Source organism: Symphalangus syndactylus, chromosome 19, assembly GCF_028878055.3.
Source record: "Symphalangus syndactylus isolate Jambi chromosome 19, NHGRI_mSymSyn1-v2.1_pri, whole genome shotgun sequence".
NCBI lineage: Eukaryota > Metazoa > Chordata > Mammalia > Primates > Hylobatidae > Symphalangus > Symphalangus syndactylus.
Genome location: NC_072434.2, coordinates 20,605,144 through 20,619,931, shown reverse-complemented (window position 1 = coordinate 20,619,931; position 14,788 = coordinate 20,605,144). Strand labels below are relative to the sequence as shown.

General features: G+C 38.3%; 1 protein-coding gene and 1 pseudogene across 20 annotated transcripts in view; one reads left to right on the top strand and one right to left on the bottom strand.

Moving 5' to 3' along the window:
• The window catches only part of PPP1R12B (protein phosphatase 1 regulatory subunit 12B), a 241,733-nt gene that overhangs the window by 56,995 nt on the left and 169,950 nt on the right, over positions 1-14,788 (top strand). For all 20 annotated transcript variants that reach the window (XR_008649666.2, XR_008649667.2, XR_008649668.2 and 17 more), the window contains exon 2: positions 11,414-11,544. Coding sequence is in view for 11 of the 20 variants with exons in the window: in XM_063613252.1 (XP_063469322.1) it covers positions 11,414-11,544 (131 nt within the window). In the remaining 9 variants the exon portion in view is untranslated. The remainder of the gene's footprint in view (positions 1-11,413; positions 11,545-14,788) is intronic.
• Positions 4,441-4,540, bottom strand: LOC129459031 (uncharacterized; annotated as a pseudogene).

Here is a 14,788-nt window from a genome sequence, read left to right as displayed (position 1 = left end):
TAACAGATGAGGAACCTGAAGCAGACAGAAATAACTTGTTCCAAGAACACAAACCGGTAGACCTGGGATTTGAACTCAGGAAGTCTTATTTCATAGTCTGTGCTCTTAACTGTATACTGTACTGCGTAGGGTTATATAACTGCTTTCTCTTGTGTCTTCTACCATGCAGTACTCTACCTGTGGGAGGACATGACAATAAGTGTTATGGACTAATAATATATTATTAGCTTTGACTATATAAAACTCTTGCTGAAAATATGCTGGGAAAATAATAACCTTTTATTTAATATCTCCTTTTAGGGATAATATTTGGTGTGCTGATTTATACTTTCTGCAGATTTAAACTGCCTGTAATTTCTTTGTGGCATTTGCTCCTTACTCAACTCAGATCCCAGAATTGCCTGCCTTCTTTTCCCCAGGCTTGCTTGACAGCTATGGAGCATTGCCCATGCCATAGCTTTCAGGCTGTGCTCTTGTGGCTTGTGAAACACTTGTTTATGGGCACAGAGTGATCTGGAGTTAAATAGAAAAATCCCTCTCCACAGGACAACAGTTTACTCTACATGCCAACTTGGCAGCACGGTAGACCATTGGGGGGCTGTGATTAAGACAGGTAGCCAAGAGAGGAAGGAGGTTTCTAATCCAGACTCATGCTAATAAACAGAGTGGTAACCAAAGCACTTTAATGAGATCTTTGTGTTTTTTATTTAGTCTAGTTAGGAGTAACCAACTCAATTGGCCACATTCCTCATATAAAATTATTGGAGGGGTAGACTAATATCAGTTTACACTGTATATACTAAAATAAAGCTATTTTTAGGGAGATGGTATTAAGCATTGAAAATATTCCATGTACCAAGTAGTTTCTTGACCCTGGCCATGAACTCTATTTCGGACACCTCTAAATTGGTAGGTAGAAAGCATTTAGGTGGTTCTGTGACTGAATATATGACCTTAAATAAGAATCATTTAACTTTTCCAAGGCTGAGTTTCTTCATCTGTAACATGAAAAGTCCTAATGCTTATCACTCCAGCTTCCATATTCTTTTTTCCCTTTACTGTTTTGTTATCATAGACTTTTTCCAAGGAATGTCTTTGATCAAGTCTGTAAAGGTGTATCATTCCATTACTTAGTGTGTCTCAGCTCTTATGTACAGAATTTGTAAGAAGGCAATTTCAACAGGACTTTCTTATATTCAAGTGTCAGAGTTACTCAGCTATCTCACCTTTGATCTGAAAGAAAGTCATACTTGGGATTTTTATCACAATTAGTAGGCCACATTTATTGTTCCTCAAAATTAGAATTATCAATGAGTAACAAAGTAGAGATTTGGAGACTGGAACATACAACTTCTGTTTGAAGATGACTCATGAGCTTTGAGAAAATGCGGATTTCATTTTCTGAGCTCTTCATCTTCTTTCTCCTCAACTTTCAAAAAACATGATTTGATGATAAGAGATCAGACATGTATAACCATAGTGCAAAAGTTGCCAAGTTGTAAGACAGCTGAATGAATTTTTCTTCATTTGGGTGAATAAAAGCATGGGGAATAGAGAAGATTGAGGGAAACATTATTTGAAGCGAACGGCTTATTAGAATCCAAATTGAACACATTTTTGAAACTTAAGTACTGTTAACCCTTAGGCAATATGATACTTGCTCTTAATTGAAGGGAGATGTTCTCTGGTCCCAACTTGTAAACATTTGCAGTCTTGAGGTAATATGCCAGTTTACCGAGAACAAAATCTTAATCAGTATGACACTTCATGGAAAAATTCTTCTGCTCTCTCGGCTGTCTCTCTTGAAAGGGTACAGATCTGTGTCCAGAGCCTGCCTGACCACTGAGTACATAATCAGATACAGTTCTCACCATTTGAGAGCCAGATTGTCTCTGCCAATGGGGTTATGAGTCTTTCACACAGGGCAGACAGTTGCTGGGGTCACCTGTCATGTTGGAGCAGACTGCTGTGATGATTCCAACTTAAGCAGTAGTTATACTATATCATGATTGGAATGAAGAGACAGGTACTTGGAAGGATTGACTCAAGCTCTGGATCAGTCAATCTTAACTACTAATAGGTTAAAGCCTTCCTGTAGTGAAGATCTCCTGATGGTGGAGATTGCCAGATTTACTGAGTCCTTCATCACCTTTAATTTATTTGTACTATTGGCTCTCCGTGTCCATGGGTTCTGCATCCATGGAGTCAACCAACTGCAGATTGAAGATATTTGGGAAAAATAAAAATTTAATATTAATAAAAATAATACAAATAAAAACAGTTTAGTATGACTATTTACATGGTATTTACATTGTTTTAGGCATTTTAAGTAATCTAGAGATGATTTATAAAGTATCTGGAAGGATGTGCGTAGGTTATATGCAAATACTATACCATTTTATTTAAGGAACTTGACCCTCAGTGGATTTTGGTATCTGCAGAGGGTCTTGCAACCAGTTCCCCATGGATACTGAGGGACAGCTGTATAATTTCTTGGCATGTTATTTCTTGGCCGCCTAGTTGGGGCAAGGGGACTTTGAGCTTAGAAATGTTGGGTTTCACAGGGACCTCATCAATTAGTATTTCTATCCCAGTTTCAGTCCTCAGCCAGAATACTTTCAGTAAAATGCCTCATGTGAGAACCATGATTAGTTCTTTCAGGGTTTTGCTATTTGAGCCAGAGATTGGTTAAACAGTTTCTAAAACTTTCTATTTAATGCAGTTGTCTTTTAAAAAGTCATATGATAAATTTATTGATCACTTTTCATCTGTCAAAGAAGGGATCAGTTACAGCTGTGATTTTCAGTTACTAGTAAGGATTGAGGATATGGCAGACTCTCTAGGTTCTGATTCTGATTCCCTATTCTAAGCCAAGTTTATTAGTTTCCTGTGGCTTCTGTAACAAATTAACACAAACTTGGTAGCCTAAAACAAAATTATTCAATCATTCTTCCACAGTTCTGGAGGCCAGAAGTTTAAAATCAAGGTGTTATCAGGACCACACTCCCTCTGGTATATATACTTTGTATGTATATACCATATTTTACTTATCCATTCACCCATCAGTGGGCTCTTCAATTGCATCTACGTTGTAGCTATTGTACATAAGGCTGCTGTGAACATGGGTGTACACGTATCTCTTTGAGAGACCCTGCTTTCAATTATTATTATTTCTTTAATTATTTTTTTTTTTTTGGGACAGTCTCATTCTGTCCCCCAGGCTGGACTGCAGTCTCTGTTCACTAGAACCTCCACCTCCCGGGCTCAAGCAATTTTTGTGCTTCAGCCTCCTGAGTAGCTGGGATTACAGGCGCATGCCACCACACCCAGCTAATTTTTTGTGTTTTTAGTAGAGACGAGGTTTTGTCATGTTGCCCAGGCTGGTCTTGAACTCCTGAGCTCAGGCAGTCCACTCACCTCAGCCTACCAAAGTGCTAGAATTACAGGCATGAGCCATTACGACCAGCATCAATTATTTTGAGTTTATACCCAGAATTCTTCTGGATATATATTCAAAATCCTATTTTTGAATAGAAAATAGAAATGGTAATTCTATTTTTAATTTTCTGAGGAACTTCCATACTGTTTTCCATAGAGGCTATACCATTTTATATTCCCCTGAGCAGTGCACGAGGATTTTAATTCCTTGCCAACACTTTTTTTTTTTTTTTTTTTGAGATGGAGTCTTGCTCTGTCACCAGGCTGGAGAGTAGTGGCGTGATCTCGGCTCACTGCAACCTCCGCTTCCTGGGTTCAAGCGATTCCCCTGCCTTAGCCTCCCAAGTACCTGGGACTGCAGGCACGTGCTACCGTGCCCAGCTAATATTTTGTATTTTAGTAGAGACTGGGTTTCACCATGTTGGCCAGGATGGTCTCAATCTCCTGATCTCGTGATCCACCCACCTCAGCCTCCCAAAGTGCTGAGATTACAGGCATGACCCACCGTGCCCAGCTAACACTTTTTAAATATTTCCTTGCATGCTGAAATTTTATTTTTATATTTCATTACTTATTTTTAGAGACGGGTCTTGCGTGTTGCCCAGGCTTGAGTGCAGTGGTGCTATCATAGCTCACTGCAGCCTTGATCACCTGGGCTCAAGCGATCCTCCCTCCTCAGCCTCCCAAATAACTGGGACTACAGGCCTATTTTGTTTTTTTGATAATAGCCATCCTAATAGGTATGAGGTGCTATCTCATTGTAATTTTGTTTTTCATTTCCCTAATGATTAGTGACATTGAGCATTTTTTCGTATGCTTATTGGCCGTTATATCTTTGGAGACATGTCCATTCAAATCTTTTTTTGCCCATTTTTGAATCAGGTTGTTTATTTTTTGTTGTTGAGTTTTAGGAGTTCTCAATATACTCTGGATATTAATCCCATACAGATATATGATGTGCAAATTTAAAAAAATTGTTATGTACATGTATTTTTGCTTATAAAAAATATGGAATGCTTCATGAATTTGCTTGTCATCCTTATGTAGGGGCCATGCCAATCTCTGTATTGTTCCAGTTTTAGTAAATGTACTGCTGAAGTAAGCATTGATTTGCAAATATTTTCTCCCACTCTATGGACTGCCTTTTTACTCTTTTGCTAGTGTTTTTTGATATACTCTCAACAATTTTGTCCACATGATTTGTTGAAATCAAGGAAAGCGTGGGCTGAAAAATCCAAACAAGTAGGTGTTAGGCTGCACTAAACCCAGCTTCTAGTATAACATATGCCCAGACACCTGGAGCTGGGTTTTATGGGGAAGAGAGTTGTTCTGAGGCCAAGGCAGGTAGTATTAGTGATATTGTGAGACACAACAGCAAGGTCAGCTCTGAAAGCTGGCACTTGCTGGTGGCAACAGTTGCAGGCTATTTTGGGAACCGAGGAGGCTTTGCTTTGTGAGGACTTCTTTGCACTGCCAGATTTAACCCTGGCACTGATTGATCATCAGCCACTTTTGCCTTTGATATGGAGAGAGCAATATCAGGTACAGTAGTGAGATCACAGTGCCCTTTCCCCAGATTATTGTTAAAATCAAGTATTTTTCCTTGGAGATCGTCATTGCCAGACAAATGTGACATGCTGATGTTAGGAAGCTTTTATTTATTACCTGGCAGTTTTTCTAAATAGTTCCTTCATACTAGTAATTAAGTTATATCTCTATTTCTTAAGGAGCTTAGAACACGTTGTTACTTTAGTAAAATTCGATGTGTCTTCAGGAATGCAAAATAGGAGGAAATGGACTTAAACTACATCAGAAGGAATCTGGGCCAAATGCAAAGAATTTCCCCATTATCATGGGTGACATCAAAAGCTCGTTTAGCCTGCTTCCCAAGAAAAGGAAAGACCTGTCTCTCTGAAAGGTTTAGCACAGCTCTGTGTAGAGGCATGGTGTTGAAGTTCATGTCCCTGGAAACAGTTTTATAAGTGGGCGAATCTGCTCATCCTACCATGCCTCAGTCGTGAATGAGTCAGCAGCACAGCTGCAGATGGAGTGGGCAGAAGGGCATCTAAATTTAGTCATTATTCACTTGAGAAGATTTTCAGGAACTATGTGTCTCTCATCCATGCTTTAGTCTCTCATCCATGCTTTAGTCATATTCCTTCTTCTGGAGGCAAAAAAAAAAAAAAGCAAGAGAACAGCCACTCCAAGGTGCTTCATGAGAGTGAGTGTCCTACAACTCTGTTGATTGGTCTTACCTATAAGGATGATTCTCTTCCACCTTAACTGGGTGCATACTATTTTATTCATATAGCTCCTGAATTTAAGAATCCATGGGATTCTGAACATTAGAGAGGGAATTTTCTGCAGTTAGACTTACAAACAAGCTCCAGAATCTTGCTAGTTCAAAGACATTTTTAACCAAACTGCTTTCCTCCTATAAGATACTGGGGGTGGAGAGGGCTGTGATCAGTGAGGAATAAGTACTTTTTGTTTTTTTTTTCCCCTTGAGGCAGTTGCTGTGTGTTACACTGTTGCCTTAACAACAACAAAGTCAGGAACAATTCCAAGGGCTTATCTCCTTTAATCTTTACAAAACCTTATGAGGTAGGTGGTACTCCCAATGCTATAGATGAGTACATATGCTTATAGTTAGGTTAGATACCCCACTCTAGGTTGTACGCATCAGCAGAGCTGGTATGCAAGCCCTGGTCTCTCTGACTCCAAAGCTGGTGCTTTTATTTATTTTACAAATAGAGGTGAGGTCTCACTGTGTTGCACAGGTTCTCCTGGACTCAAGCGATCCTCCCCCTCGTCCTCTCAAAGTGCTGGGACTACAGGTGTGAGCCACCATGCCTAGCCAAAACTGTTTTAAACAACATACCATCCTTCACTTTGTGGAGGGTATGGGGAGTGATTTAGACAGTTGGCCTGCTTTATTTTCTATAAGATGGTTCTTCACAGATTGATGATCGCCAAATTACATTTTTAGATTAGGCTAGTTTTGTTGTTCTTGTTGTTCTCTCAAACTTCCTTACAGTGTCATTCCCATAAAATTTTGTATCAAACTGGCTGTAGTGGCATGTAGCTGTAGTCCCAGCTACTTGGAAGGCTGAGACAGAGGCTTTTTGAGCCCAAGAGTTAATGATCAGTCCTGGCAACAGAGCAAGACCCTATCTCAAAAATGTTTTTTATATCAAGGATTTGAGATTTATAAGACACAATATCACAAAATTTAAAAGAAGAGAACTGAAGTAGTGATGAGGTGAAGGAGATTAAGAAAAGGAGAGGAGAAGTAAGAGGGGTGGAAAGAGAAAAGACAAGTTTTCTCCCATTTGATACCTGGACTAGCTGGGCTTATTTTAGGGCCTCTGGAATGTGGCTGCTGTTGTCTTTAAAGGCCAAAGAATGATCTTGAAAACATTGGCTTCTAAAAGTCTGCTTGATAGTAGTGTGGACATTAGAGCTAAGTTTTTAGATTGTTCTTTCAGAGCCAAAGAAATTTTGCAACCCAGCAAGAAGCAATTGACCCAGCTGTCCTGGCCCATACAGGTTTAGACGGCACATTTGACCTTGATATAGGAGTATTACTAAGGGCAAAGAGTGTTTTTAGTACAACCTTTAAAATACTTTTTTCTTATTGGACTTCAGTACCTTTTTCAAAGTGTCCCCTTCCATTTTTTTACTTAAAAACATTGATTTACAAAAAAGAAAAATAAATAAAATAAAAATGTTGATTTACAGTTTTTAGTGAGATACTCTACGATGAGTTGGCTAGACCTTGCCATATGGGATTGCAAATGGGCAGACATACAATATATGACCAATTTAGTGATAAGCATACTTATGAACTATTTGTAAATATGATGAATAATTATGAAACATTTTACATGGTAAAGAATGGGATATACTTGTGGAAGTTGATAAACCTAAGAAAACATCATAGAAGAAATATAGTTTCTGGAGCTGCTGTTGAAAACTAGACCATTATGGATACTGGCTATAAAAGTCACATTGGCCAGAAGGTCAGATTGGAGGAATATATTATATAGCATCAAATCAAACCTAGATTGACATTTTTAGCTAATCTCAGTAAGTGTAAAAGAAGTATCAAATATTTTGGGAAAAAATAACAAAGATGCTGTTTGTAACCAAGTTATCTAATTAAATTTTTGTCTAAATGAAATCACCCTTTTTTCATTCATCCCCTTCTAGGCAGGATTGATATGAGGTTTATCTCTGAAGGGAATTCCTGTAAGTTCTCTTGGTATGATATGTACTACTTAAGTCCTGTAGTTACAAGGGCCCTCTAGAGTTCTAACTTTAATTCTTTCCACAGTAATCTTTTGCCGTTTAAATAGTTGTTCATTATCACCATGAAATATCTTTTGGTATGCTTGATTAAAGACAGTGGTTATCAAACTGATCTCAGGATTCCTTTATACTTAAAAAATCATTTAGGACTCCCAAAATTTAACGAGGACTTTGTTTGTGTTGATTATTATATGTTACCGAGAAATTTTTAAAATATGTACTTATTATATATGTACTTAAGTCATTTAAAGCAACAATGACCCTGATTACATGTTAATATAAATGACATATTTTAATTAAAATAATGATATTGTTTTACATTTTTACAAATTTATTTTAATGTCTATATTCAGTCTGTTGTGATATATTATTTTGATGAAAGTATATAAAATCTGGCCTCTCAAAGGTATATATTTGGAAAAGGGGGGAGCATTTTAATAGTCTGTTCAGACAATTGTAGATGTTTTTCTTGGATATTATACCAAACTCCAATAAGTGATAGTTTGTTTCTTTTTTTGAGACACAGTCTCTGTGGCCCAGGCTGGAGTGCAGTGGTGCCATCCCGGCTCACTGCAACCTCTGCCTCCTAGGTTCAAGTGATTCTTGTTCCTCAGCCTCCTGAGTAGCTGAGATTACAGGTGTGTACCACCATACCTGCCTAGTTTTTGTATTTTTAGTAGAGATGAGGTTTCACCATTTTGGCTAGGCTGGTCTCAAACTCCTGACCTCAGGTGATCCACCTGCCACGGCCTCCCAAAGTGCTGGGATTATAGGCATGAGCCACCACACCTGACCGATAGTTTCTTAAATGTAAGTTTTAGAAATGGTAGTTTAAGACATGAGTTTCTTAAATGTTCACGCAGTGTGGAAACTGAAACCATGTCAATGGACTTTTCTTGCTGTGTTACATTAAAACGCATTAGTCTAACTTGTACTTTGAATGAATCTTTTACTTCATGTGTGATTTTCTAACACCATGCATTTGTTTATTTGGAAAATATAGATTGATTGAGTTACAGAGATCTTACAAATCTAAATACATTTCATTATATAATATCAACAAATCAGATTTGTTGATAGTCAAACAGATCTTATCAGAAAAGTGAATGCTGAGATGCTGTCACGCTCATGGTGGTAGCTGTTTCCAGAATTCTTATTTTCACTTGGATGGTCAAATTTTATTGCAACACATACTGATTATTTTCTCTGGAGTGACAGGCTTACTTTGTTCATTTTCAAGTCTGAATAATCATAATTTGTTGGTTATTCTTTTGAGTAAAAATGGTGCTACTTTGATTTTAAAAAGTGGCTAGTTCATCTCACACCTGAAGCAGATGCATAAGTGGTGTGTTTTTATTTTTATTTTTGTTTTTGTTTTGGAGGCATGGTCTTGCCCTGTCACCCAGGCTGGAGAGCAGTGATCACAGCTCACTGCAGCCTCGACCTCCCAGGCTTAAGCCATCCTCCCACCTTAGCCTCCCGAGTAGCTGGGACTACACGTGCGTGCCACCACGCCTGGCTAATTTTTAATTTTTTTTGCAGAGATGGGATCTATGTTGCTCAGGCTGGTCTTGAACTCCCAGACTCAAAGCAATCCTACCACCTCAGCCTCTCAAAGTGTTGGGATTACAGGCATGGGTTACCATGCTTGGCCTGAGGTGCTTTTTCCTAGAATCAACCGTCATACCTCAAAATGCAGCAGAAGTGCTTTACGTATACTTTCTATTTTCTCACACAGAATATTAAAAAAAAAAATTCTACTGCTTCTTCAAGGTTATTCTTAAGTGAAACTGGCTTTCTTTTTTGTTTTTTTAACTGTATGTGGTGAGGAAGAATATAGTGCCTGCTGGTAGTTTTTGATGCCGTTGTCTTGCTTCATGTTAAGGCACCAGCGGTTTTTTTTTTTTTTTTTTTTTTTTTCTTGAGACGGAGTCTCGCTCTGTCGCCCAGGCTGGAGTGCAGTGGCGCAATCTCGGCTCACTGCAAGCTCCGCCTCCCGGGTTCACGCCATTCTCCTGCCTCAGCCTCTCCGAGTAGCTGGGACTACAGGCGCCCGCCACCATGCCCGGCTAATTTTTTGTATTTTTAGTAGAGACGGGGTTTCACTGTGGTCTCGATCTCCTGACCTCGTGATCCGCCTGCCTCGGCCTCCCAAAGTGCTGGGATTACAAGCGTGAGCCACCGCGCCCGGCCTGCACCAGCGGTTTTACTCACCATTGCTTTTGCATCATTAGTGTAAATGTCAATACAATGAAAATGCAAGTAATATCTTATTATTATGAAAATCCTTTGATTTGGATAATTCTTCCTGAGCTGAAGTTTTAGCCTTGTTTATTAAAGGAGGGGATTAAAAGGCAAGTTTTAAAAAGGGAGTCTCATTTGTTTCTTGGTCCTGAATTATCCCAATGGTTTTGTAACCATTCAAGCCTTGATGATGATTACCATTTTCACATGTGGGCCTTCTACCACATTTTTATTCTGTAGCTATGTCAAGACCTTTTGTTTTTTTTAGATCTCATTGCTGTTTGTGACTGTTTCTTTTAGTCTTATGGTAAGCCTAAAGCCTTTATTCAGAAAGCTTCTGCTTTCTCCTAATTGCTGCCATGAAATGAGCAGATGAGACTCCCTAACCATCCATAACTGCAAGCATACTTTGCCATAGTGTTTGAAGCCATTCAGAAAATACATGAAAATACATTTTTTCTGTTTGAAATGATCACCTTACCCTTTCTCACCAAAGCAGTGTTTGTTTAGCAATTCTAGAGTCGTAAACTACAACTTCCCACTGAGAAAAATTGCATTTGATCCTGGGTGATTTTTTCTTTTCTAAATGAATGAATGAATGAATGAATTTTTTTAATAATAGAGAGAGGGTCTCACTGTGTTACCCAGGCTGGTCTCAAACTTCTGGCTTCAGGCAATCCTCTGATTATTTTCTTTTAAAATTAATAAGCATCTGTGACAAATAGGTGGCAGTGAAATAAAATTCATATACAAATCAGTGTTTTGTAACATGCTTTCCTTTTTATAATATAATGATGAAACAGCTTATTCATTTGTAGCACTTTAGAAATCACTTTCACAATTAATCCTAATAATACTATAAATAAGATTAAGTGTCATAAGCCGGGTGTGGTGGCTCACGCCTGTAATCCCAGCACTTTGGGAGGCTGAGGTGGGTGGATCACCTGAGGTCAGGAGTTCGAGACAAGCCTGGCCAACATGGAGAAACCCCATCTCTACTAAAAATGCAAAATTAGCCAGGTGTGGTGGCACATTCCTGTAATCCCAGCTACTAGGGAGCCTGAGGCAGGAGAATCGCTTGAACCTGGGAAGCGGAGGTTGCAGTGAGCCGAGATTGTGCCATTGCACTCCAGCCTGGGCAAAAAGAGTGAAACTCCGTCTCAAAAAAAAAAAAAAAAAAGATTAAGTATCATTATACATGAAACTGTGTTTCACAGTTTAGATATTAAGGCATAGAGACATTTAAGAGCTTGCATAAGATCACAAAGCCTAGAAGTCATGCTCTGGACACAGTTTGGAAGAAATAAAAATTAATGTATTATTAGAACTGCTGGGCATTGTCAATGCCCAGAGCAGTGTCTGGCACATAGTGGAACTCAATGAATACTTGTTGAATGAATGAATGGACTTTTCTTTTCAGGCCTGTATTGATGAAAATTTGGACATGGTGAAGTTTCTGGTGGAGAACAGAGCCAATGTAAACCAGCAAGACAACGAGGGCTGGACACCCCTTCATGCAGCAGCTTCCTGTGGTTATCTCAACATAGCAGAGTGAGTCTCTGTGTGTGTGGCTTTGCAGTATTTGTAGGAATAGCCTTCATTTCTCCTCTATTCTTAGGAATTTGAATTTTATAAATAGTTATAATCTCTATTACAGATTACAAAAGCAGAAAGTTGAATTATCTTTAAGACATAACTAATACAATGTTTTGTAAAGCTGCTAAATCCATAGTTTTTTAGTTGAAACTCTTTTTGTTTGCTTCTATTTTCAGGTAATTTATATTTTCTGGGATATGCAGAGGTGGCTGTTCCACTGTCTGGGTTCACTTTCTGAACAACTGTAGCTGGGCACGTATATAGGCAGGCCTGGAGATGTTTTTCTGGATTCTTTGTAAACCTGTTTCATTGTTTTTTTAAAAAAATCAGTGCTTAGTACAAATGAAGATAAAAAATGCCTAGCATACCAGTCACATCACTTGTGTAGTTAATAGCAGAAGAATGAGCCTAAACATGTGGAACAAAGGAAAGGTGGGCACTGGCATGTGTTCTCCACGTTAGTTGGATGGGAATATTTAATAAGATACATTAGGAGCTACTAATCTCCAGGACAACTACTTGCCCCTCCCGTGGGCAGAAGAATCCTGCCCATGTGGTACCTGAGATACAAGAGGCACTGAATAAATATCTGTTGTGTGAAGGAATGATCAGGGAGTTTATTTTTAAACAAGGAAACATCTTTAAAATGGCAGTCGAAACATCTTTAAAATGAGGCAGTTGAGTGTATTCTAGATGAGGGTAAATTTATATTGTTAAGGTAAATTCCCTAAATAAAATCATGATATTCTATGCTCCTTTGAAAATCAGATTGCTTGTGTGAAGGCCCTTTTCAGTAATATGATTAGAGCTCCATTACATTTCTCCTGTCCAGGAAACAGCAGGGAGAATTTTGTTGGCAGCTCTGTAGAGGCCTGAGAATGACTTCCCACAGAATCTGATTTGCCCAGGTTTCCTAAGGGAGAGCCTGAGTTGCTAGGTTTTCTGCTGACCCAGGGATGCTCAGTGGGAGACGTTAAACAAAGGGAGAGTCAGAGCCAGAGAAACTTTAGGCAGCAGCACTGGTGTTTGACTGGGCTGCTTGTTCTAAAAAGTGGATGACTGGGTTGGACCCAAAGCCAACAGAAATAAACAGTGCAGTTTTCTTCACTCTTGATTCCTCCCTCTGTTCCAATTTAGTAAAAGTCAGTAACCTCTTCATCCCCTAGGTTGCCCATTTTCAGAGTCTAACAGGAAGGAGGGCTCTTAGTCTTATCCAGTAACACCAGAATTCTGATGCCTAAGAGTTGAGGTGATTTTACTTAAAACATTTATTTAAGAAACATTTATAGAACATGTTGGCCTTTCAATTGCTGTTTGTTCAGGTGGCATGCTTGTGATATTCGAGCTACCAAATCTCATTACATTCAAGGATTCAATTTTTTCCTAAGTTTTTTTCTTTCACTTTTCTAAGGAGAGCTCATGCTTAGAATTAGGATCACCTGTGTTGGCATTATCCTCCTGTGTGTGAAGCTAAGTACAGAGAATGATTGTAATTGCTTTTTTTTTTACAGTGATTTCTTTAATTCATCTTTATGAACAAATATAATTCTTCTGGAAGTAAGTTCAAAATGTAACAATCTCTAGCTCAAACAAATATTACCTTGAATGAAATAAATCTGTGAGAACTACTATTTCCTAAGACAAATTATTATAAATTAAACTTGGAAGTCTGACCAGGAGAGAGGTGATATAGACCAGAATCCATTGCAGAGGTGGGGTGGTGGTAGAGATGGCCTTCTTTATTTTATTTTTCACTATATTTATTTATTTGCAGTATGTAGCATTTTTTTTTAATATACAGTGGAAAAAAAACATTGTTTGTACTATTCATTTTGGTTGCTTTACCTCAGGGCCAATAGAGAATGTTGTAAATAAGATCAGTCCGTGATCATCTCATCGTTTTTATTTTTGTATCTTAAAGATCTTAGACTTTATGTTGTTATTCCCAGAATCATTAGGAACTCTAAATTTCAAGGGAGTAGAAATGAATAAAGGCAAACTGGTTTTCTAGGAAGAATCCAAGTACATTCTATTTCATGTTTCATGGTGATCTTTTTGTCTCAGTATGTTGCATCAAAAGCAGGGAGCTTCAGAGGCTTTTTTCCTCATTTTAAAATGAGTTCAGGCTCAATGCTAGTTAGCTGGGTGTTTTTACATTTTTTTTATGAATAAATGTTTAACTTAGAAGCAGCAGATTGACCCAGACATACAGCATTTGGCTTTATAGTTTATTGAGATGCTAATTTATTCTCAGTTTTTGAACATATTTCATTTTCTTTCTTCCTCCCTTAGGATAGTAGCATAAAGACCTTGTATTGGTGTTAGGAAGGACAAGAAGGCTTTATTTTCTAGGGGCATATTTATTGAGCTAGTGGCTGTTTGTAAGCCTTTGGGCAACTGTAAGGATTCTCAGAGATAAAGTAGAAATTACTTCATAGGTTGAATTTGTTCTTGTCCAGGTAAAAGTAAAACTAAAGAGGTTTTTAACTTTTTTTCTTTTTCCCTAGAACTGGAGAAAATGGAAAAACAGAGAACCAAATTACTTTCTAAAAATTCATCTTCTTGGTTGTAGAACATGGGAAAAGCAGGGTCCTGTATACCCAAGTGACATTATGCCTGATCCAGTAGGGATGGAATAGACGTCAGAGTAGAGTGGTTAAGATATTTCATGTAATTCAAGCACTATTAATGGAATACCAAGAGAAAAAAGCAAGTGTCAGATGCCATGGCGATGATAATAATGAGGAAGACCCAGCTGTTGCTATGAACCAAAAAGTATCTGAGACAGATCTCAATCAATTTAAAAGTTTATTTTACCAAGGTTAAAGACGTGCACCCAGGAGACAGATCTGTGCCTTTCCCCCGAGATCAAGTTGAGAGCTTCAATACTTAAAAGGGAAAAGCAGCCTGGAGGGGAAAAGGGGAGGGCATGGTCACATTCCTGAATTCACATGTTGCCAGAGAAAAGGAGCAGGTAGGGGAATAGTCAATTCAATGTTCATCTCACGCTCAGTAAATCTCACTTTACATAAGATAATGGGAACATAGAGATAAACATAGAACCTGTAGAGATATTTAACTTTTTATCTATAGCTAGCTGCTTAGGAACAAAAGGTAAGGCAGCTTCTTGCATGACTCAGCTTTCAGCTTAATTTTTTTTCTTTTGGAATAGTGAAATTAGGGTCCCAAGTTTTTATTT